Source organism: Colius striatus, chromosome 1 (assembly GCF_028858725.1).
Source record: "Colius striatus isolate bColStr4 chromosome 1, bColStr4.1.hap1, whole genome shotgun sequence".
Taxonomy (NCBI): domain Eukaryota; kingdom Metazoa; phylum Chordata; class Aves; order Coliiformes; family Coliidae; genus Colius; species Colius striatus.
This window is the reverse complement of record NC_084759.1, coordinates 124,498,638-124,523,419: the sequence shown is the minus strand read 5'-3', so window position 1 is coordinate 124,523,419 and position 24,782 is coordinate 124,498,638. Positions and strand designations below refer to the sequence as shown.

General features: G+C 52.9%; 2 protein-coding genes across 3 annotated transcripts; both read right to left on the bottom strand.

Moving 5' to 3' along the window:
- Positions 1 to 407: 407 nt before the first annotated feature.
- Positions 408 to 11,660, bottom strand: P3H3 (prolyl 3-hydroxylase 3). The gene is made up of 15 exons (XM_062006099.1): positions 11,244 to 11,660; positions 10,904 to 11,056; positions 10,021 to 10,216; positions 9,763 to 9,894; positions 8,618 to 8,751; positions 8,210 to 8,299; positions 7,814 to 7,866; positions 7,541 to 7,599; positions 6,264 to 6,388; positions 6,044 to 6,139; positions 4,944 to 5,094; positions 4,653 to 4,770; positions 1,941 to 2,016; positions 1,389 to 1,529; positions 408 to 1,084 (listed from the first exon to the last, which is right to left on the bottom strand). The coding sequence occupies exons 1-15, from the start codon at positions 11,658 to 11,660 to the stop codon at positions 881 to 883; spliced, it is 2,145 nt and encodes a 714-aa protein (XP_061862083.1). The 3' UTR covers positions 408 to 880.
- A 1,167-nt stretch (positions 11,661 to 12,827) lies between these two features.
- GPR162 (G protein-coupled receptor 162) lies at positions 12,828 to 19,280 on the bottom strand. 2 transcript variants are annotated; one of them, XM_061988772.1, is made up of 5 exons: positions 19,193 to 19,280; positions 15,656 to 17,396; positions 14,646 to 14,835; positions 13,885 to 14,036; positions 12,828 to 13,718 (listed from the first exon to the last, which is right to left on the bottom strand). In XM_061988772.1, the coding sequence occupies exons 2-5, from the start codon at positions 16,493 to 16,495 to the stop codon at positions 13,194 to 13,196; spliced, it is 1,707 nt and encodes a 568-aa protein (XP_061844756.1). In that variant the 5' UTR covers positions 16,496 to 17,396; positions 19,193 to 19,280; the 3' UTR covers positions 12,828 to 13,193. The 2 variants fall into 2 exon arrangements, with proteins under 2 accessions (XP_061844756.1, XP_061844755.1); XM_061988771.1 differs by lacking the exon at positions 19,193 to 19,280 and adding an exon at positions 18,016 to 18,098.
- Between the last annotated feature and the right edge of the window lie 5,502 nt (positions 19,281 to 24,782).

The window sequence follows — 24,782 nt, the reverse complement described above, 5'->3', positions numbered from 1 at the left end:
CTCCATATCCACCCCATTCAATTCCTGCTTGGCTACAATATAATCCCATCTCGGGACACTAATCCGCTGGGCAACGACAGCGGATTGTCTATGGATCAGGGTGGAAAACGATAAACAACACATCCCTTCTGTTTTCAGGGGCAATTTGGCACAGGGAGTGGGAGCCTTGCTGCAGGGAAATGTGAGCATGCCGTGCTTTCTCTTAAAGGCACTCCCCACTCTTTCCAGGGGTTAGACATGGCAGAGCTCTCATAGCCCTCCCTCATTAGAAGTAGCTGGCATCTGGGCAAATACTTTGCCTTCTCTCACAGAGGGCTCAAGCTATTTCCACCATTTGTTAATTAAACTTCCATGAGCAGCGAGTGTGCGTCTCCCTCCTGCTGTACAGATTCAAGCTCCCACCGACATCCATGTCCAGCATTTTGCTTTTATTCCACATGTTCAGTCCCTCACCTTCCCTCCCTCAGACCAACTGTGAGTTTCAGGAGTATGTAGATGCCTCGGAAACTCAGAATCTCCTCTGAGTTCTTGAATGTGAGAAAGCCCTTAACAGAAGACCCCAGGCTCCTCCCCCCCTCTCAGATTTCTCTCTGGATGACCAAGAAGTGAAGAGGGTGAGGACACCCTATCTTCTTACTTCCGAATGACAGAAACATGTTGGTGAGGCAGTGAAGAAAGTTTCTGGTGTCACTGACTTGAATGCTCTGTCCTTGCTCCCATTTTTCAGCTGCTGGGATGCCACAGAGAAGAAAGTTGTATCCCTCCCCATTGCTACAGCTCTAGCATGCTAATACACTGCTCCAGGCCTCTGAAGTCCCAGTGCTACCGCGACCTGCCAGGCCATGGTGTGTGCCAGTCCTGCCGCTGGGGCCACCCGTACTCAGAACTCATCTCTGACCCGCAGCCCCTTGGGGGTCCTGTCCTCAGTCCTGTCTGAGCCAGGCTTGTGTCTCCGGCTTGTGGGCCTGGCTCTGCTGGTGGGAATGGGAGGCTCAGAGGAGGATCTGCCACTGCCATCAGCCCCCTGAAGTTCTCCTCCATCAGGCCGGTCCTGCTCCATCAGCTCCTCTGCCTTCACTCGTTCCTGCAGCCATGGAGACAAAGATGATGTGAACCCCTCCTGCTAGGCTTGCTGCTCTGCTCACAGGGGCTGACAAGTATCATCTTTCCCACATTCATCCAAATGCCCCCCATACCGAGTCTGATCTGTCTTGCAGGACCCACCACAGGCTGGCTCCTCTGCCGGTTATCTTGGCAGAGGGCAGCTCCTACCTGCAGCACTAGGCCCTGCCCCACGGGAAAGCCCACATGCCTCTCCTCAAGGGGGATTTGATCTAGCTTGGAGGTTTGGAGGTACTCGTATCTGTTTCTGCAGAGTGGTCCCTCACCTGCTCAGCATGCTCCTGCGAGTGTGTGTACCAGAGAGCAATGGCACAGCGCCTTCCACGTCTCACTGCCCACACGCCATGGGGATTCTCCTTGCCAGAGCTGAAGGCTACCAGCCTCCCACACTTAGGATGCACTTCGGCCTGCCACGAGAGAGAGAAGAGACAATGAAGCCAGCAGCCCCCTGCTCTGGGGCACACAGTAGTTCGACAAAGGTCACACTGCTTCTGGGAAGGTGGAACAGCAGAGAGCTGCTAGACGTCCACTGCCAGTCTAAGAACAAGGGGAGCGACAGAGAGAATCAATGAGGCAACACAGGTTGCAGGCTTCCACAGACTGGGAGGGCTTGGAACATCTGAGCTAGGAAGGAGTTAATCTCTCCTGTGTCTGAGATTTGCCTCAATTTGCCTTTAGGTGCTCCTGTTTGAATCTGCCATGGCACCAGCATGAGACTGTTTCTGCAGTGCTGAGATCGGATAACCAACTAGTTTCCTCTCACCCAGACTAAGTCTCACCCTCAGTCCTTCCTCCTCCTTTTGGCCAGTCTGACTTACTGTGACAGTCACGGTGTCCATTTCAGTGAAGAAAAGGCCCCCACCTTGGAAGTCATCGTTGAGGTAGAGAATGCCGCTGGGGATAGAAAGGAAGAGGACACATGGATGATAAAGCTCATTCCTCTCCACACTCCTTGTCACAGGAGGCTGTGGATACCACAAATTCAAAGACAGAGTAGACCATTTAACAGGAGACTCCATTTGAGGTATGAAATGCAGGAGTGCCTGGCTCAGGGCAGCCCCTGAGCCGCATGACACAGGAGAGTAAGCCAAGGCAGTTAGCTCTCTGCACCGGTCTTGTCTTGTTTGGGTTTTACTCCTCTGCAGCAGGCACCTGTGGCACCCTTGTGACAATGCCCTAGGCAAGACGGACCTTGGTTCTCACCTGGCACAAGGTTTTAAGATTGGGAATAATCCAAAGCCTAGAAAAGGAGACTGGCCAGCAAAGAAAGCCAGGTCCTAAGAGTTGAGGGATTCCATGGTAACTCAAGAACGGTCAAAAAGAGGATTGGTGCATGCAGAAAGGAAGAAATTACTACTATTAGAAAAAAAAAAAAAGACTTGGTGAGACCACTGTGCAGTGCAGGTGAGACCACAGGCAACTATGTAAAAGAATGGACCACAAACTACACAAGTTTCTCTTGGTATTCAATTAAGCTGATAAAAAACACCAGAGGAACAAGAGAGGCTCATTAATGGGACTGTGAGAACGTAATAGGAATCAACACTGTGGCTGCTGAAGTGAAATGTTAAGGACATAAGGACAGTGAGGGTCTTATCAACCCTGAAATCCAGGAAGTTACAGCTCCTCTGAGTCTTAATAAATAAGACTATGAAGCGCGTGTGGTAGTATGACCGCAGAAAGGCAAGGATAGCAAGGGGATCTCATTAATATCTACAAATATCTAGATGGTGAGTCCCTTTTTTCTATAGTAGCTAGCAACAGGACAAGGGGTAATGGGATGAAGCTCAAACACAAAAAGTTCCATTTAAACACATGTTCAGGTGAGGGAGTCCTGGCACAGGCTGCCCAGAGGGGTTGTGGAGTCTCCTTCCTTGGAGGTCTTCAAGACCCGCCTGGACACGTTCCTGTTCAACCTGATCTAGGTGAACCTGCTTCTGCAGGGGTGGTTGGACTAGATCATATCTAAAGGTCCCTTCCAACCCTACCATTCTATGATAGCTCTCACACCATGAAGGGGCAGGAGGGCAGGGGTAATGGCTGAAGCACAAACAGGCCTGTTGGTCTGACCTCAGCAGCCTGCAAGGCTTTAGACTCCTTTGCTAGAAGAAAGATAATCAAAAGATAGGAGGTAAACGGGAAACGGTCTTCAAATGTCACCAGGGGTACTAGAAGCAGACCCAGCTAGCACACCATCTTTGGCAAAACAGTTGCTTTCCCAGGGAAAGTGAACGTGCTCAAACTCAGCAGTTTGGACTCTAGTAGAAGCAGGGAGAACTAGAGAAACTAGTTTCTCTACAGAACTAGAGAAATGACTAATGAGCAAAGAGAAGGTGAAGAAGAGTGCACAAACAGCACACACAGACTACTGCATCACTGGAAGTGAAAAGAATGCTGTTTGCCTAGAGGAGGACCACTGGGACTCTCGGGCATCTGGTCCCAATCCTGTTCAATAGTGTCGTTAATGTCCATAGAACAAATACACAGAAGAGATCCAGGAAGTCTGGAACACACAGGGACCTCTTTCAAAAAGCCACTGGAGGAGCTCAGCCCTTGTGAGTTGGTTGGTGAGTCACAATTAACTTTGCAAAAGGACAGGAATACTCTTGGAAATAGCTCACTGGCATCGACCCCAAGAAAGGTATTTTAATATATATTCCAGTAGAAGTCAGAGAAGCCCATGACTCAGGGAGGAGTGAGGCAAGAGGACAGTTTTCCCACAGGAGGTACAGAGATCTAACCAGTTACACAGCAGAATCCAGTAACTTTACAATCTGACTATACCAAGCCAACGTCTGTATCAGATGGGAAATTGACTTAGTGTTACTGAAATTCCCTCCAAGTCCCACATCCTTACCACAGGTTGCTCCTCTTGAGCTACTGGCTCAAAGAACAGGCAAATAAGATTTCTCAGTGCCCAGGGATGAGATGGTAAATCAGAGGAATCAACTGTAGTGAAGTGACCTCATTCGGCTGCAATGCACAACAGATGTCACCATCTTTAAAACACATTTCAGCTTCTTTCACAGAGGAGTAACAAAACCTGCCACAGGCAGGAAAAAAAAACTCTCACTTGAAATGGAAAAACCCAACACAAAGTATTGGCAGTGAATCTTGAGAGAGATGAAGAGAGAATAGTCACCAAAGCACTTTGACTGCTCACACAAAGGAAACCACAGGCGCTTGGTTCTCCCTCTCCCATAACACATGGTAGACTATGAAAGAACTTCATTAGAAGAAACAGATTGTCACGAGGGCTGGCAGGGAACTGTAGTATGGTGGTTGACTCACTGGAAAATTTGATACCATGGTTCTAGCCTAGTGCAGCCTCTCAGCTTCTGTGGGGAAGGTGTTTCACACCTTGTTCTGAAGTCACTGGTGCAGCTTTCTGCCTGATGCTAAGATGTTGGTTGGCTCTGAGCCAATAGAAGCCATCACCTGGTTTCTCCTAAGCTGAGCTCACGCTCTGATGGGGGCAGGGAAATGTTCTGATCTCCATATGATCTAATGCAGGTCCCCTCTTCTCTTACCTGTAGTCTCTGTACACGTAGGCAGGTGGTTCTCTCCAGCACTCCTGCCCCTCGGGATCCAAGAGACAATTATCAGCATGGACAGGATGACTAAGATCCATCCGACCTTCCTGTTCCTCTGAAAAGGGAAGTTACAACAAAGAATATGGGCATTTTCAGTTTCAAGAAAGAATAAAGCAGAGAGAAAAGGGTGTGGGGAGATTAAAGAGAAGGGAGGCTGCTGAGAGCACACAGCCAGGGCTCAGGAGGCTCTCCAGGAGACAGGGATGAAGCGGGTGAAAGATCCGTTACCGTGTGCAGCTGTGCGGCACACGAGGTGTGTGAATGAGAAGTGCAGCGTCTTCCCAGGAGTAAAATAGGACTCTATGATTTTCCGGGCTTTCTCACTGGCCTGCAGAAGCAATTTGGCATCTCTCCAGTCCACGTCCCCATTCTGGGCCAGCTACAAGTGGAAAACAAACCTGTTAGAACACTTACAAAGACACTCACTAAGAAATGATACACGTATACAGTACAGAAGAAGACATCTGTGTGCAGAAGTAGTCCTGGGGTCACACATGTAAGAAAATAACATGTTTTCTCATGTAAATAAAAGTCACGACTACACCTGTATAACATCTGGAATGTGGCAATATCCTGGGTCCCCCGGGGCACTAGCAAACTTAAGCGAGTCTTTAGTGAAGGGTCTTAAAATGGCAGGGGTGTTGGAGCATATGATTTAGGGAAAAATCAAACAAACAAAAGAGGCTGTTAAGAGCTGTATTTCTTCAGTCTAGAGAAGGCCAGAGGAGGAGGATCTAACTAGTCTCCAGCCACCTAAAAGGGAGTTAAAAGGAAGATGGAGATACTCTCTTCTCAGAGGGATACATAAGACAACAGGCAAAAGATGCAGCATGGGAAATTTTGGCTAGATAGAACAAAAAAAGTTCATCCTCCCGAGAGCAATCCAGCATTGAAACAAGTGCCCAGAGAAGCTGGGGAATCTGCACCCTTGAAGCTGTCCACTGGACTTGCCTGCGCAAAGCCTTCAAGGATCTCATGTAGCGTTGGAATTAGCCATGCTGCAAGCAGGGGGTTGGACTAGAGACCTCCAGAGGCTCTTTCCACCTTAAGTTATTCTGCCACTGTAGGCTAAGGATGTCTCTAAGACTACCACACTAGGACAAGCAACGATCCCGAAATCCTGCTTCAAAAGGGAGAAAGCACTTGTCAAGCCCTCCATGCACAACATGTCTAAACATGATCATGAAGGAAAAGGGTCCGAAGAGATGACACGCCTGCTTGTGAGCAGGATAATACATCCATGACCCTCTCTCCAGAATGCACCTGACAGGGAGGCAAACACTGTTATTGGACAATCAAGAAGGTGCCAGACTCACAGAGTCACTTACCTGCGCTGCCTTCAGAACAGTTAACCCTTCGAACCTCTCATGTGGGGTGTGAGGTGACCGTCTTGTCCGGAAGCCATCTCCTGCTTCCCCTGCTGCCTGGAACAGGAGAGTGCAGATGACACGCATTAGGCTGCCACCTCTCCTCCATGGAAACACTACAACCCTGCCTACTGAGGGGGAAAGTACACACACAGGAGCTCCTACAAGACCCAGGCCTCACCTTTGTCAGCCGGAGAAGGTCCTTACACTCAGACTCTGTCAGCACTTTGTCGAACACAACCCTCTGGGTTCCATTCATCTGGTGAGAATCCATTGTAACAGCAATACCCTCAAAAGGCAAAGGACCTGTTGAGAAGCAAGTACAGATAGGCATGAGCAAGCTTTGGACGAGAAGCCCTCAGAAGCCAATCCCCAGCCTGGACAAGGAAATGGAGAGACACTATACATTCTCTAAGACAGGACTGCTCCCCAGAAGAGCCCATTCCTTGCAGAGCTGGGCCACTTGCAACCCTCACATGCTTCAGGGGAACCAGAGCATCAGCTGGGGCAACTGGCCTACAGCGAGTGCTTCAGGAACCAGCAGAAACTTGGTGCTTGCTGGGAGAGCAGCAGGGAGAAGGGGAAAGTTGCATGCACTGTGGATCACAGCAGCAGAATGGGTTCAGCCTACTGGGGTGAAGCCCTGGAGAAAAGCAGCAGCTAAACACCTCTTTTGATTACACATCTTACCCCAGAATTATCACCAGGGAATCTTTCGACTTCCTTCAGCCCCAAAGAGAAGCAATGGATATTAGTTGGTGATTTGATCTTTCTATCTTTGTCTATTTTTTTCACCCACCTCTGACCTCTGGATGGTCAGGAATGATAAGGCTCTCAGGCCCTCAGAATGAACTGCTCTTCCATGTGTCACAGCAGAGAACCACCTTGGGTCGCTTTAAGGAAAGGCTCCAGGACAGAGCCCAGCAAGAGACTGCATGTCCACACATAAGAACAGAGGACTAGCAAGAGCACAGGGCTCTACACTGCAGCCCATACAGTTCAGCCACAAACCATCTGGACTTGTGTTTTCCAGGGAAAGACTTGCCCAAGCCGAATAGTCTGTTTCCAGTTTCCATCTCCCCCCCTCTCTCCTTGTCCCCTTCAGAAAAAATGTTGTCTGAAGTTGGGCTGGTGGAGTTGAATGAAGTTTGGTGTCACACTGAACAGGGATCTGCATGTCCACAAGCTTGTCACGTTTTCAGGCACCACTGCTCCCAGCTTCTGCAGCCACAGTGCTCTTTGAGTTCCCATCCCAGAGACGTACGCAGTGAGATTTTGCAAGATTACACATGCATCAAAGAGGAAGAAAAGAAACAGTGATAAGACTTGCTGAGCCATTCGAGTCAGTCTGCATCTACACTAGCATTCAAATGTCTGAGCACGGAAGAAAAGACAGCACGTAGCCTGACTAAGCCTGTCTGACTGAATCCAAGTCCTTCTTCAAGCTCTCTTACTCACCCTTCTTCTCTCTCTCTTCCACGTCCAGAGTTTCCTGCTTTTGTTTCTCTTGATCCTCTCTTGACAGCGAGGGAAAAAAAAGACAGAGACCAGGGCTGTCAGTACACAGAGTTATGCCTAACCCTCCTGTGGTAGCACTTCACACCCCTCCTGTTCCCATTCTGCTCACTCCTCAGTCGGTATTATTGTTCCTTGTACCACCCCTGCCACACAAACCCCATCCCCTCCTTTCAACCCTTCTATTTCAGTCTTAGGTGATTTAGCCAACCTTACCTGTGTTTCTCCTTTAGGTTTTCGGGAATCAGCTCATCTGGAGTCCAAAGATCCTGTAGGAACAAACGCAGATGGTTCAGCACACAAAATACTTCTTCTGCATTGGATTATGTCAAACAGCCCGTTCTTCATCCCACTTCTCCAGCAACTATCAAAACAATGGTTCTGGCCTGCTTCTGATGACAGACAAGACTGGGCTAATGCACATGGTCACAGTAGAAACTTCAAACTGACTTCAGTCCTGGAGCAGTGGAAAGGCCTTAAAGATCCAGCTCATAAGAACTTGGAGGTCCTTGTCATCAGCGTGTGAACCTTTCTGGATCATGTGCTACTGAAGCGAATTTTGGCCACTTGATGGAATCAGGGCAGGAAGATAAAGGTGATACTGTTACTTACAGGGTCGTTAAAAGTTCCTCCAAGATGCTCCACTGCATAATAAATCAGCTTCTTCTCCATCAAAGATCTCTGCACATACTGTTGAATGCTCTAAGGAAGCAAAAAGGCTGTCAATCAACCACCCCACAAAAGATGAACCTATCCCTGCCTAGGGCAGAAACCTTCCCTGCCCAGGGCAGAAACCTTCCCCAACACACCGTTGTGCACTACAAAAGCCTGGTTCTGTCCTGAAGGGACCCTGCCTGGTACAGGCTACAAATCAACTCAGGCTCCAGGTTCTTCTGTGTGCCAGGCTTGGCACACATCTGCTGTCAAACATCTGCTGTCCCTTTTTTGTGTCTGGGATGGTGATTCTGTCATATGGGACAGGGGAAGGCCAAAATGTACAGACCTGAGGGCTGTAACTACCTCTCTGGCTGTGACAGCTGCATCCTCTCCCAGTTCTGCGCGATACTGTTTCATTCTCTCCATCATTGGCTCATCCGTGGGATAGAAGAGCAAGTAGGAAGCTGCACATTCAGCAGCCAGCGTCTGGTTCCCAACTTGGGAAGGGACAGAACAGAACAAACAGGTATGTCTCTAAAAGACCTGTCATTAGAAGCAAACGTGTACAGGCAGCAGCAGCACCCCACACTGACCAGGATCCAGCAGCAGGAGACCTCACCCCTCCTGCACCCATCAGTCCCTGTGTAGCTGGGCCTCCACCCAACAATGGACAGAGAATACAGGGAATCACAGAATCTCAACGATTGAAAGAGATCTCAAAAGATCATCTAGTCCAACCTCCCTGCTAGAGTAGGCCACCTAGAGTAAGTCACACAGCAACTTGTACAGGTGGGTATGATCCAGGTGAAGAATGAGTCCCTTTTCAACACTTATTGTGAACTTGTTCAAAGAAGATAGAGAAAAAAATATGTATTTGAAAAAAAGATGGTTCCACCTCCCTCACTCAATAGACATGATGAGGGGTCTGGCGGCTTCTTTGAGACACAAGTTTTACCAAGTCTGACAGAGGAGGAAAGAGACAGATGGGTCACTGTGGGAAAGAGCAGAGATATCCAAGAAAAGAGATGAAGGATGTGTGAAAGTGACACAGTGGCAGGATGACCAGTGTCATGACAAGCCACCAGTTCAGCGAGGGCTGGCAGGGCTGACTCAAAAGGAACACCACTGCTGAGATGAGATGCAGGTGCATGCTCTAGATAGGAAGTGGAGGCCTGGTTTGGAGCCACGAACTGAAGAGAAGGGTATAAAATAACAGCAAAAAGTTGGAGCAAGGACTTGAAATGGAGAGCACTGGAGGAAGGGTACACGTTACAGAAGCTGCTCAACAAGCCTGAAACGGTCCACACAGGACTTCTCCCAAGGTGGCCACAGGCTTGGGCAAGAAAATAGAGGTTCTGGGAACAGGTGGGAGGTAGAAGCAGGGAGAGAGAGGTAAAGCTCGAGTCAGTGTGCTGCTTCCCTCCGTGACATGCTGCCCTCTGGGCCAGAGGCAAAGGGCAAGTTTAGGGGTCTCACAGCATCACCTGCTGAGTTGTGGCTCTGCTCACCTTGACTGTAGGCAAACTGCAGCAAATCAAGATGAGAGGGTATGAAATCTTCTGTGGCAGAAATCCGCCCCGGCTTTGTGGCAATTTCAAGGACGCACTGCTGTCTACACTTCAAAACATGGATATAATGAGCTGCAAGAGAGAGAGGCGAGAAGGGCTGTAGCTGACAGTTTTCCAGAGAGGAGGGCTGGGACATGAGGCATGTCCAGTGAAGGGAGCATGGCCTTCTTTCTCAACCCTCTGTGCCTCTAACACTACCTGCAATGGCTTCATACAGGCCAGGTTGCATATCCTCCTCCTCATCCTCCTCGACCTCATCCTCCCAAGGCCCTTCACACAGGGCACGGCACTCTTCCAGTGCTGTCAACGCCTCTTCAAGTGACTCCTCCAGCCTGGCCACAGCCTGCAGGTACTCATCTGCATTGTAGTGCTGCACCCCAGCCTCATATGCCTCCTGTGAAGGACAGATACAGGTCCCTCATCAGTGTGGGTGACACCACAGGCTGCCCTGAGTGGCTGGCAGGGTAGTGCTGACATCTAGGGGCCTGCCTGATCGTGAACAGCCCGCCACGCAGTGACAGCACATCTCCTGCACATCTCTGGGACTTGAGCCAAATACGCTTCCTTAAGGCCCAGCAGCCTGCCTGTCACCAGAAAGTCTCTGCATCACTTTTGCAATGGTTTGTCTTCACCTGAACAGACCTTCTGGTGGCCTTTCGAATGGAAAAGGAGGCTTTACAAGACACAGAGAGAGAGAGAGAGAGAGAGGGAGAGACAGAGACTTTTGACCAACGCCTGTAGTGGCAGAACAAGGGGCAATGCATTGTTTTAAATAGAGAGGAGGTAGAGATAAGGAAGGCATTTTTTATGGTGAGGGTAGTGAGACACTTGAGCAAGTCATCCAGAGAAGATGCGGATGCCCCATCCTTGGAAGTGTGCAAGGTCCGTCTGGACGGGGCTCGGAGTAACCTGCTTGTGGGCTAGACCTGGAGTAGGTCATCTTTAAAGGTCCCTTCCAGCCCAAACCCTTGTACAAGTCTATGTAAGTGGGCCCTGCCTCAAGCCCTCACATGCAAACAAGCTGGGGACCTCGAGTGGCCCCCAGGACGGGAGGAGAACTGTCGAGGCGTCCGACCCTCACCCAGTGCGGCGTGGCCTCCAGGTCGCGGAAGCTGTCCGGCTTCACCGCCGACATGCGCCGGTACTTCTCGATGTCCTCCCGCATCTGGAGGTGCTGCGGATTGGCCACGAAGAAGGTGTGCGCGGCGGAGACGGCCTGGTCCAGCCTCTTCAGCTGCGGAAGGACGGCGGCGGCCCATCACTCCCCGCGGGCCCCTTCTCCCCGCACTCGCGCTGCCTCCCGTGCGCTCTCCGCCGGAGCGGCCCGCCGGGGGCTGTCGGCTCCCGCCCCGTCCCGCCCCACCCCGCCCCGCCGCGGGGAGCCCCGTGGCCGCCGGCGCGGGTGCGGGCCCGGGTCCCACCTGGAAGAAGGCGACCTGCAGGTAGTTGTAGGGCTCCCGCCGCTGGAAGTCGCGGCGCACGTCGCGGCTGGCGCGGTGGGCGGAGGGCGCGGCGCCGAGGCGGCTCCCCAGGCAGTGCCGCACGCAGTCGGCGCGCTGCAGCACCCGCCCGAGGAGGGCGCCCTCCCACGGCGCGCCCAGGAAGGGCGCCTCCCGGCGGCAGGCGGCGCGGCAGGCGAGGCGCGCGGCGCGCAGCCCCGCGTAGCTCTGGAGCGCGCGCTGCAGCAGCTCGGCCGCGCGCCCCCAGTCCCGCGCGAAGTACGCGCGCACCCCGTCCGCGTACAGCAGGTCGTAGGGCACCAGGCGGCCCGGCCCGGGCGGCCCGGCCCACGCGGCGGCCGCCAGCAGCAGCAGGCACAGGCGCAGCCGGGACGCCATGGCCGCGCGGCAGCGGGAGGAGAGGGGGGCTGCGTCCGGGGCGGGCGGCCGCGCTGGCGGGCCTCGGGCTGGGCACACCCAGGGAGGCGGGACGGCGGGCGGTGCCGGGCCCAGACCGCGGTTGGGCGGGCGGTGCGGCGTCCAGGTGCCGGGGAATGGCCGTCCGGGCTGCGCGACCGCTCCCCGGGAGCGGGTCGCGCTGCGCCTGCCGATGCTCCGAGGGCGCTCGGCCCGGCCCGACCCGGCCCGGCGCTGCCAGGAGAGCCCCACGCCTCGGGCTCTGGCGGAGTCCTGCATCCTGGCCAGGCAGTCCCCTGCACTAACCCCGCCTTTGGTGCGGCTTACCCAGACCCCTCTGACATGACGTCTCCTAAGAGGTTACGGTCAATGTATCAAAATCCACACCAGGCGCTTTGACAATTCATAGACCAAGTCCCACCACGTGGAGAAGCGCTTTAGAGGTGAAGGGCTACTGATCTCCCACAGCCCCTCTGACACAGCCAGACTCCTGCCCATGGCTGCACCTGCAGCCAGCAGCAGGCAGGAGAAGGTCCATCTCTCACACACTACTGCTACAAGGGTTTTGTGCAGGGCAGGAGCCCACTCCAGACCTCACTGCTCTAGCGGTGTGTGGGCTCCTTCCCCCTGGAAGGCTCTGTCAGCTTTCTGGTTTGGGTGAGAAATTTGGGCCATCATTTTTCACACAAAGCTTACACCGTTTGAATCAACAGTTTGCACCAGTGGAATGAGATGTTCTGGGTCACAGTCTTTTTTGGAGAGCTGTTTATTTTTTTTCCAAGACTGGGGTTGCCTCAAAGCAATACCTTCTGCCGAGTGATACTAGAAAGCACAGAGGCTGCTCCTACTTGGCTGTAGGCAGCCTAAGTCTCCCCTGCAATGGACAGACCAACTTCTCACCCAGTCTACCATGACAACCTCTCTATGGGCTTGGTTCCCATCTCTGAGGTGCTAAGCATCTGCTGCCTTTCAGATGCGCTCACAAGAAAAGGGGACGGAAAGGGAGGAAAGGAGCCTCGCATGTAGCGCATTTCCCTTCCAGAAGCCTGTGAAGCTTCATTAAACATTGAGCCAGTCATTTTGTTTCTATGGAAACAAAATTATTACTAATATACTATTTTAAAAACAGACACACGGTTGACACTCCAAATGTAGGATTTTAATACCATTCTGCGCCTGCCTTGTCTCCCAGGGCAGAGCGGATGCGGGGGTGGAGTTCACAAAGGGACGGGGCTGGCGAGGGTGCCCAGTGGTGGTGGCGGTGGGGAGGGTGTGTTTGTAACCTGAGAGCAGGCACAGGCTGTTTGTCTGTCAGTTCGTCCCTCCATTGCGCTCCCTCCTGCACGTCTGTCTGTCCCACTTCTTTTTCCCCCCCATCAGTGTGGGGTGCCGCATTTCCTGCCTGCTGGCGAGAAAGATGAGAATGCGCGTTAGTGATTGGGTCCTGGGACAAAGGGAACGCTTGAAACTTTATTTAAAAATCGTGATGGCACTGAATGTTTCTGACGCTGTCTCTCATAGTTTGGGATCCTGGAAGGTCTGTGCCTCGCAAGCCTCAAGGGTCCCTTCCAGCGGTGCCTGCTCTCCATCCTGCAGCTGCCAGGCTTCGTTGGCAGCCAGGGAGCAGCGCCGAGGCCGCTCAGCGTTCTCCTCCCTGCTGCAGAGGGAGAGGCTGCGTTCACGGCGCGGCGCGAGCAGGAGGCGGGAGTGCCGTGGGCTGCAGGCTGGGCTGGGCTGCGGCGTCTCGTCGATGAATGTCGTGATCTCATCTCGGAAGAAGCAGGCGCTGGAGCTGGAGCCCCGGGGCAGCAGCCCCCCCTCCAGAAACTGCCGCAGGGTCGTCAGCTCATCTTCTGGGAGCCGCCGGCGGTGCTGGTAGTCCTGCAGCTGAGGAGGCAAGAAGCCGGGGCCTCCAGGCTTGCGGGTGGTGGGAATCCGGATGTCGTCAGATGAAGACCATTTGTGTAGGAAGGATGGAGTGGAGCGGTGGGCAGAGAAGATGTTAGTCTCATCGTGTGACATTCTCCGGGAAATAGGGACCTGGAAAACAGAGGAAGAGGCAGGCGATGGAAGACTGGGGAAGAGACAGAACGGAAAGGGAGTAGCTGAGGCTTTCTCAGAGAAGAGTTGAAAGGACACAAAGGCGTGGGAGACCAACAGAGGAAGAAGCAGCTTGTGAGGCTGCCTCTGCTAGCTCTTGTCTCACCTGCAGGTAGTGGACCTTGTCCTGGGGCAGCAACATGTGGTGCATGGGTAGCAGCTTGATGTCCCGGGAGTCCCGCTTCACGGCTGCAGCACCGTTCGCATCAAATCTCACTTTGCAGATCCTGCCATCGCCATAATCGTCACACACACCATCTGTTGGCAAAGTGGAGAACAGCAGTCAGCACTTTTCAGACAGAAGAGGAGCATTATCGGGGCAGGAGGCCATCCGAACATCTTGTCTACTACAAGGCAGACTACAAGCCTTCTCACACCCTACTTGCAGCCCTCAGGGCTCGCCTCGAAACAAGGAGGACCCCATCTTTCTGCTTGTACCAGCGGTCAAGCACCTGCAGCCTGCCCTGCTTCTCCTGTCTCACTTTCAAATGGCTCACTGCCAGAACTTGGACCTTTGGATCAGCGAGTTGGGCTGAGGCCCAGCATGTCACTTTCATTGCGATTTGGCAGATGTACACATCCTCTCTACTCTTGTAGAGATCTTAATCTGCTGTGAAGGATGTTGCACTAATTTTTTCCAGGATGCTGTTGAGTCCTAAGGCAGCAAGTGAGCAGCAGAGCCTTCTCCAGAATAAATTTTCTCATGGTTGCTGATTCCAAGCTATAACACAAATCCCACTTAGCCAACCATGACACCACTCCTAGTGCTGTTGGGTCCCCTCCTCAAGGCAGGCCCCTCTTTCCTCTCTAGTCTTATGGGGATGTGGTTAGGGAAGAAGGGTGAGCATTGGGTGGTGAGGAGCTTACCATCATCGCTGTCTTCCTCAGACATGATAGCCACACACTGCTCCCACACGGTGCGGAGATCTGCTCGGTAGCGCTCACAGGACCAGATGAACGATGGAAGCAGCAGGGTCTGCACCATGGAGCACCAGAGCACAGCCAGGACCATCCAGGTGGGGGCCGTATCATAGCGCAGGCTAAAAAAGCTCACAACCTTCGAGGTGAGAGAGAGAGAAACAATGCCGAGAAAGAAGGCAGAAGAAGGGATCGTGGGAGAAAAGATAATGGGGGTCAGCTCTGTAGTAGAGCGTAATCTGTCTGGGAAGGATTCGTCAAGTAATTACCCCGTGCCCCTTTGGAAAACTGTTCCTGGGGTGTTGCCCCCAGTTTGCTGGACAGTATATCGGGCTGTTATATCTCTAGCATGAGAACTGGTGTCAGCATCCCTTCTTCCCCTTGCTCATTATGAGCTGGAACTAAATAAATGTTAACAAAGGACATAGCCACTGGGAAAAACAATAATAAAAAGCTGTGATTAAGCCTCTGTTTTCTTAAAGGTTCCCTTTAAGAACCTCTCCAGATCTCCAGTTTTGCAGAGGATCAACCAGCCAGCTAAAACCTGAATGCTGACTATGATGGTACAAGCAGAAGGAAAAAGAAAACAGCTTGCAACAGCTCTTAAAGCTGGTGTATCAGTTTTCCAGAAGCAAACTGGAAAGCATTTTTTTTTACAGAGATGGATCCCCCTTGAAGGCTGCAGGAAAATTTCCTCCCCTCTTGGACGCTTAAAACTTTCCCAGTGTCTTCAGCTGGGTGGTGTGTATTCCCCAGTCTTGAGAAAAAAGCTGTGCTGCTGAAAGGATTAGAGAATTACTGCAATCTTTTTAAACCCAGCCCTCGCAACAACACAGCTTCAGATGCGGCAGCTCTGTGGCTGGTGGAGAGAAGGCAGAGTTCCTTCTCTCAAACTTGAGGGAAACAGGCACCTAGTTTAACTGCAGCCTCGGAAGGGAAAGGGAGAACTTGCTGCTTACCAAGATAGGCACCCCAGTGAGTGTGTCGTACAGGAAGACTATAGCGCTGATGAGGTTGGTCATCTGCAAGGAGGTCTTGGCTGACTCGGAGCCATCCAGTGAAGACCTCCTTTTGCCTCGCACGTCCTCCACTACGATGGCCGGCACGTTGAAGGTGGTGTGTGCCGCTGAAGAGCAGGATGACGCTTCCTCTGCCCTCTGATGGCGGCACCGCCGGCGTCTTCTGTGCGCCCACAGGGTCTGGTAGAAAGTGATACCCACACACACCAAGCCCATGACGATTCCTCCGAGCAGCAGGAGGCTAAAGCAGACGCCAAAGCCCAGCCCGATCTTGCTGACAATAAACTGGCAGCCACGGGCGTAGTAGCGCTCGCCGTTGTTGTGCCAGCCGATGGAAGGCAGGGTGGAGAGGATGAAGGACACCATCCAGATGCCCATCACTGCATGCAGAGCCTGCTTCTTGGCGTTGCTCAGCCGGTAGTTGACTGGCCATCTCACCATCCACATCCGGTGGTAGGAGAGGGAGGCCACCGTGAAGCAGGTGGCCAGCGCCAGGGTGTAGTATGTGGAGACAAAGACCTTGCAGATGCTTTCGTTCCAGTCATAGTCAGAGGACTCACGCCGCAGCTGCACCACAGCGTAGGTGGTGAGGGGTACCGCTGCCATGAGGATGTGGGTCCCAGCGAGGAAGCACAGCAGCAGCTCCAGGGGCTTGTGTTTCTGTTGTTTGGCTGTGATGCTGAGAATGATCCAAGAGTTGGCCAACAGGGCTAACATCCCGCATGCCAGCCACCACAGTGAGTTGTTGTGCAAGGTGGACTCTGATTCAGAGTCCCCCATGCTGCCACACCTGTGAGGCTGCTGGGATTCTGTAAGAGGGCGAGTGGGGCTCTGCACTGGGGGTGGGAGCCACGTCCCTCCTCATCTACTGCCGCTGCCACGATGCAAGGCGCATGCACGCCGGGGGATTCCTCAAGGCATTGCCACCAGCGGCTGTGTGGAACAGTCAGCCACTCTGTCTCCCTTTCCCTTCTGTTTGCTTATATTTCTTTACCTTGTTCAAACTTTTCCAACTGTCTTTTCCCTCGTTCTCTTTGTTTTTCTTTCTTCCACCTTCTCTCTCCTTCTTTCTCATGAACACTCACCAGTGCTTCTTCCCTCACTTGCTTGGGCTCACCTTTTTTTTTCCTCCCCATCTATTTCATTCCCCTTCCTCCACTCTTTCCAAAAAAAAAAAAAAAGCTTTCCTTACTTCTTGTGCCCAGCAGGCACCTTCTCTCTCAGGCACCACCTTCTGCTGGGATCGGTGAAGGCCACATGCACACAGGGACTGCTGGCGACTCCAAATAACTTGGCAGCAGCAGTAGCCTGCTGCCCAGCGTCCCAAGGAATGAGGAGCTTGCCAAGAGTTTCAGAGGAGACGAGAGGCAGGACGATGGCTCTGTGGCTAACCCCACTCTTGCCAAATGCCACACTCGTGGCTGGGTAGAGGTTCCTGCTGAGGCTGTCAGAGAGCCGTCAGCAGGGAGTGAAGGGTGAGGAATGAGATTCAGAGGATTCCCTGCCCAAGACCTAACGGCACTCTCACTATATTGTCCTTTTTGCTGCCCTCCAGGGCGCAGCCTGCTCTTTCAAGCTTTCCTACTCAGTGCAGGGCAGAGCTAGCAAACAGTAAGGAGATGGTGGGGAGGGGAAGGTCCTTTTTCAAAGGTTCCCTTGGAGATTCAGGCCATGAGGTTCACTGTAGAAGACAGAAAAGAGAAAAAGTAATTTAAGATCATTCTGTCTCCCCAGATCTCTCTCTCTCCTTGCCCACACAAACACCTTGTCATGATTTAGGCTGTGCAGAGCACTCCGTGTCGTTCATGGAGCAGGAGAGACAGATTTGTACCAGTTCCTGCATACCTCAGGCCAGGCTCTGGCCCCCAACAACTCCTTCCATTGCTGCCCTTCCAGTCTGAGGCTCCCCACACAAAGCACTACTAATTCCCTTTTCGTAAGTGAAGGCCAGATTTGCATTGCCCACTGACATTCAGGTCCTGCCCTCCCCAAGCATCCACTCCAACATCCCTCGCTCATGCCATACGCTCCCACCGCTCCATCAGTCTCTGGACCTCAGGTTTTCTCTGCTGGTGCTCCGAATTGTAACCCGCCACTCCTATCCTGTCCCTTCCCATCCATGGGCATGTGCCACTGCTCCAGCAGTAGCCTGCCATCCTGCGGTCTGTGAAGCACAAGACTTTTGGCTACGCGCCTCACCCACCCAGTGCCTCTCTGCTAAGAGCAGCTGTGGTGTCCAGACACCCCACGGTTACAAACCCAGCCAGCCAGACTGCTAATCTAGTCTTGAGGCTACTCACCTTTGTCAGTGACCCCTGGTCCTACCAGCTCAGACCTTCTGTCTTCATCTATAGGGGATGCCAAAACAGTATATTCCAGGAAGGTACAGGCTCGCTCCGTGCTTTGACCGGAGCAGGTGTAAACGTAACTTTCCTGTGGATGGATCGGTGTCCCCCCAGTCTGAGCCAGCAGCTCAGTTCCCAGCCCTCCCCTTGGTTCTACTCCGTATTTTCTCACCCTCACTCTAACCACCTGAGGCTTTTCTTCCTTTCCTCCCTGCTGGGAGCAGTTTGCCATGACTGGATCTGTGATGTCTCCATTCTGACCTGGTTCATCTTTGCCCCTCCAGTGCCATCACTCTTGCAATTAGGCCTGTGGCCTCTGGAGACAGTTAGGATGCTTGCCAGCCCTGATAATCCCAGGAGAACAAATTTCCTTGCAGCATCTCCTTCTGCCACCCTACCCACCCGGCTTGTTCTGGTGGCCCACGCTGTTCCCTGAATGAGGCAGGAACCCTCCCGCCTCTGCTGGCTTTGGAGCCCAATTCTGCTCCGAGCTGCAGTCCTCCCGCTCCTGGAGATGGGAGGGCTCCAGAGCTGATGCAGATTGGCCGGGCTGGGGAAACCCATACTTACCTGGCTCTGCCCCCCAGCCAGAGCCCCCTGCTTTCCCCCCACTGCCCATCCCACCACCAGCGGGGAGAGGATGCACTCCTGAGGCTGGTGATTGAGGGAAAAGGCAAGGGCAGGGGGTCTGAGGGGAAGACGAACCAGAATAATTGCGAGGAAGAGCAGAGAAACCCGAAGTCCTGGGGGATGCGAGCGGCCGGCCGGCCCGGGGGCGCGCTGCGGGGCTACCCCCGCCGCCCTCTCCTTTTGCCACCCCACGGCCCTCCCGCCTGACGGACGAGGACGGCCGCGGCTCCCGCGGCGGGCGGAGAAAGGGCGGCGGGGCGCCGGGCCGGGCCGCTCCTCGCCTCGGTCGGCGGCGGCGGAGCGGAGCGGTGCGGCCGGGGCTGGGCTGGGCTGGGGCTGGGCTGCGCTGCGCTGCGCTGCGCGGGGGCCCGGGGCCGCGGAGCCCCGCCGGGCGCCCCGGGGCGCGGCCGTGCCCGCCGGTGGCGGCGGCGGAGCGGAGCGGGGGCCGACGGCGGCGGGGGCCGATCGCGGCGGCGGCGGGGGCCGGAGGGACCCATCTTACCTCTCGCCGGAGCAAGCGCTGCCATGGCGACGGGCGCCCCGCGCGGCTGTGCGAGCCTCTGCCCGGCTGTGCCGGCCCCCGGCCCCGGCCGCCGCAGCGGACGCCGCAGGCAGCGGCCCCGCGCTCCGGCCATCCGCCAGGCGGGGCGACGGCGAGGGGCGAGGGGCGGGGAGCGCCGGCGGGGGACGGCGGCGGGAGCACCGCCGGGACGAGCAGCAAGGGGGCGGGCCGGGTCGACCGACGGACCCGCGGGCGCCCGCGGGAGCCGCCGCCCCGGCCCCGGCCCCCGGCCCCCGCCCCGGGGGCGCGAAGCGAGGGGGTGGGCTGCGTAGCGGTACGCGCGGCTCCCGGAGCTGGGCTCGGACGGGGCCCGGCTGCGCGGGCAGCTGCTGATGGGCCCCGCGCTGTCCCCTATCCTGTGCGCCCCTTCCCTCACGGGCCAGGCCCGACCGCCCCCGGGAATGGGAGTTGCGGAACAAAAAGTTGCGGGACTGCCATATCCGGGGAAAGTGGGTTATGAGGAGGCCCCCAGCCCATAAGAGATGTCGGGAGGATGGCAGCTGACAGGAGGGGAAAGGCACAGAGGAGCTTGCGAGGGGTGCTTGTAGAGCAGGGTGCCCGGACGCCACCTGCCCAGGGTGAGCCCCGAGAACCTGGCTGCTATGGTTGCCTCTTCCATCCACCGTGGTCCCACAAACAGGGAAAGGGGAAGAGAAGGAAGGAGATGGGGTGGGAGTAATGCTGAGAGGCATAGGTAGGTCTTGTCAGAGGGATAAAGCTCCCCCCTCCAGCTGTGACACCAGTGAGGGTCATCCTGGCTAGAAAGCCTTCGTAATTAACATCTCGTTTTCCTCTTACTGTCTTGCTACTGCAGTGAAGGTGCCTACACCTTTCTTGTCTTTAATTCCTTTTAGGAATGGATGTCCACCAAAATCTTGACACTCTTTTTCTCCATCGGAACTGGGTTAGGATGAGAGTCCAGGTTTCTGGACAGTTAGGGGGCAGCTGCATTAGCACCTCAGTTTGGATCAGGAGAACATGAACAATTTCAGTGAAAGGTCCTGCAAAGGTTCAGCAAATGTACTCTGAGGACTATGAGAACTCAGCTTTGCTTTTGGCTAGGGTTAGTCTGAAGTAAGCCCCCAGACATTTGCAGCATGGACATTGAGTCTTCCGTATCAGCTGGTTTTTTTTTTACAGATCTGTTCCCGCTGTGTTACGCTGTTTGCTAAAGTTGACCAGACCCTATATGAATCCAGGGTCTGATCATCTTTATCATCCTCTCTTAACAGTGGCAGATTTCATACATCAGTCTAAATATTGGCCGAGGTGATCCTGAGTGCCTTGGATAGCAAGGAATTTCATCTGGAGTCTGTACAGTCAGCAGAAGAGATTCCCAAGTAAGAAAGCTGGAGGTACACACAGCTGGTTCTAAGGACTAAGGGCAGCAGCAAAGGCAGAGATTTACAAGAGATCATCTCTAAGACAAGTCCTGTTTGCATTGCAGTAGCGCTTGTGACTGGGGCCTGTTTTAGAGACAGCGAGTAGAATCAGAAACCACTAGGACAGATCCGGCTTTGCGTCAAGTAGGTGATAAGAGATATTTCTGAGGAAGGTGAGTGGCAACAATGCTGCCACATTCTGCCTATTCTTTGTCATGCAGGAACTGCCACAGTAGAAGGACCGTGAGGTGGTTCTTCTCAGTGGTCAGTCCAGCAATGGTGGGAACCAGAGACACGGGAAGGGACAATTATGACCCTCCTCAGTCATTTCTTTTCAACTCCTACCACTTGTGGGAGGTTTATGCCGTGGAGTGAGAAGGTCTGTACCCGCAGATGTAAACATTTGTGCAGCTCCAATTGTGTCATTTGTATGAATTACTTGATGTGATAACTTCCACATTACCATCCTCTTCTGATTCAGCAGTCAGGTCTCCTTAGCATGAGTCGTTAGCCTGCCTGTGTGGGTGAGTAAATCCTCCTATTATCTCAGGGAAACGGCAAACCAGGCTTCCAGCTCTTTCTGCCCTGCCTGCCTGCCTCAGCTCCACTGTGGTAGGGACATCCCACGGCCCAGCATCTATTCATGGCTTGGGCTACGCCTGACGGAGATTGGCGAGCAGAGCTGGATGGAGACGAGGAAGCTTCTTGTCTTTGCAAGGGTGACTGGGTTCTCGGTTTGAATGAAAGCACAACATTGAAGATTTACTGTGAAGCCGAAGAAACTCTGTGGGAAGGAGAAGAGCTTTTACAGCTGGGGCTGTCATACTCCAAAGCGGATGCTCATCCACCCATCTCATCTAAATGGATTTTAAAGCCTCTCTTTATTTGCCTAGGATTTCCAGACACCTGGTGTCACTGCTTTTGATAAGAGGTGGGTTGAAAGTGTGTACCTGCTGCATATTGACAGTGCATGTGCAAAGGAGTGCTAATGCTCAGATCTGGAAATCCCAAAGCCCAACATTGCAGTGTTCCCTGTGTATCTAGGAAGTCCAGGCTAGAAGGGAGACCCCTCAGAGGCTCATCTCTTGGTAAGACTCACAGAGCTGGGAGCAATTTTTAATTCCCAGAGCCAAGCTGTGGACACTGACCCAATGATCTGCTGTTTAAAGACTCGGTAGCTCACTAAAACATCCTATGGCAACCAGACCCCAAAGAAACACTGCTGTTACAATGTCAGGGTAAGAAATGTTTTCAAGCGAAGTTCATTGCATAAAGATCAGTTATTTCCAGACAGCAGCTCTGCAGGTCCAGGGAAATGCTTTTCCCAGAGGTGCCCTGGATTCTTAAAGGAACAGATCTCATTAACCCAAGAAACAAACACCAAAATCCTAAAAGCAAAAGCAGTAGCAGGCAGCCAAATTTACTTCACAGGGCTTTGATGGTTTGCAGCTCTTACTCAGGACCTTGATAGTGACCGTGGGAGGTTTCACGCGTTTCTCACAGGACATGGATGCAATTAGATCCATCCTCAGAGCCCCAACGTGGCTTACACAGCCTCTTGTGAGGCTATACTGGTGTGCTTGTTTCCTGGCATCTTTCCTGGCTCACTGAGCAGTGTGTAGTTAATGGCTAGCAAGAATCCAGCCAAGCAGACATGTTAACGTATTCCATCAGAAAAAGACAGTGACTGCAATGTAGATTTGTCATCTCCAAACCTTCTATTTCTAGCATGGTACAGTAAGACTTAGATTTCTCAGGTAATTCATCTGCAAAACAGGCAAGTGATAATAACTCACATTAGGGGACAGACGGCTAATATTGGTCATGAGCTACAGAGAAATATTAAGGGCTTGCAACGCTGAAACTAGGATTTGAACCTGTGGGTGCTTGTTCACAGCTGATTGTTTTTCTTTACCCAGCTAGGCACCTTCTAATTTTTTTTCCCCTCTGCCACATACATAAATATTTGTATATGATACTTTCCTCAAGCAAAAAGAAGTACTAGGGTAGCCTTGTCAAACTCATGGTGGTTATGACGCTGTATGCCATTTGTCAGAGGTGTATATATCCTTCTGCTTCCCCCACACCCTTACCTGCCTGATATAATGCTTTGCATTCTCCTCTCTTCTTTATGTTACTGACCCCTTTTTCATCTCTTCTGCCCTTATGGTCTCACTGATATCCCAGCACAATGAGTTCCAGTCTGTAAAGGATGTAAAAATGCCATTGCAGAATTTAATTACACCACTTTCCAAAATTATTGAACACTTAGTTGTTTGTTCTCATACACAGAAACGATAATTAGGAGCTCTTGAATCATTAATCTGGGATTCTACAATATCTGGAAGCAACTCGAATGATTTCTTTCCTTTGGATTTTTAACACAGAATTGCAATTTACGTTTAACCACCTGTTCCCCTGGCTTGTCTAGGTACATTTGAGGTTTCTCAAGACCAGAACAATCTTTTCTTAGCTCAAAGATAGGCTGGGATTTCGGGAGTGCCACTGACACTGGATGCATCTGGCCTGTGCCAGGCAAGCTCTCTGGCCCCCTTGTTCCAGCTGGTATGATGGCCCCTCCAGAGCTGTGGTCCTCAGAGCCAGCGTCACTGTGACTGCTGTTTAATAATATCCAGGACCTCATCTCCACATGGCACACAGATAAACTCAGAGACATGGTTTGCCAGCACCAGAGCCTGAAAAAGGCACTTTGACACCAGCCAGCTGGTGCTGAAGCACTGAGGAGCTGGGGTTTCTCCTCTTTTCTCTTTTGATTCCTTGCCAGTCTCTGCCACCACCTCTTATTCTGCTATTCTCTAATTCTCCAAAGTTGGAAGCTCCTCTAAGGTTCAGCCAAGCTGGCTAGAAAAAGAACAGGCGGAGACAAGGATTTCTTCAGGAGGGATGCTGGGGAAGGATGCCGACATGCATGAGGCAAAGGCAGCCTGCTGTGGTTTGGAGGTGTTTCTTGGATGTGAGCACACTGACAAACCATGGGGTTCCTTCTAGTAAACACACACTTGGGAGTACTCTTAGAAAGGAAGCAATCCAGAGCTGAGCATCTGCAAAGGGTCTGGTACTCCTACTCAACTCTTACCTGCAAATGGGGTGGATGGAAGCTACTCTCTCTCTGCAGCTGCATGAGGCCGATGAGCCACCCAGATGGATGCTGAAAGCTCTTCTTTCCCTCTGCCCCATCCCAGACATAAAAAGAAATTAGAGGAGGCTGATGCACGCAGCTTCCTCCCTTTTAGACCTCGGGAACATGGAAAGAAACACACAGGGTCATTCGGCTCTGAAGGCTAAGGGATGGGAGTGCTTCACTGCAGAGCCCGCGGGGAACATGAGTCACATGGGCTGCCTCGGCAAATCCGGGCTGACAGCATCCACCAGATCGCCGCCTCCCCTTGCACTCAGAGGGCACAAGTAAGCACGGAAGCAGGAGGGGCTTCGGAGGAGGTAGGGCTATGGGTCGGGGTTATTTCAGCCCACGTGTTTCTAATTCAGGAGAACCGGACAGGACTGTATGTCCTCAGCTGCGTCTGAGCCCCTTCATCCGCTGGAGCAAGCAGGTCTGTGGGTTCTGGCAGGGGACTGTGCCTTGGAGGTGGGGCCAGGAGACTGAGGCATGTGCTTTTCCCCCTCTGCAGCCCAGAAACATGGGGAACTGTAGTACCAGAAAGCCCAATGCGGTAGGGGAAAACCAGCACTGCTCGGGTTTTTTTTTTCTGTATTCCTGCTTTCCATGATGTTTCCACATCACTGCACAGAGCTCTTGTTGCCATTGTCTTTTTGCCATGTATGCCATTCTGAGCCCTACCATGTTCTCAGGGCTGCTCTGATGAGCTGTCACCACATGATAAAATACGTCTGTGATTGCATTTGGTGCTTTATAGGGCTGTATATCACTGTGGCTTGTGTCATGCAGAGGCATTATTCCATGGCATGGTGTAGATACATCCTTGCAATACCTAACCAAGGGAGAAGTCCTCAATGCCTCCTGAGAAAGAGGACCAGGATACGTAGAACACAACCTGTGAAGCCCTGGGATGCCACAAGGAAGAGACCACACAAAGGCTATCTGATAGGGACACCAGACTTCTCGCTGCTGTGAGCCACACAGGAGCATCATGGTCACAGTATTACCT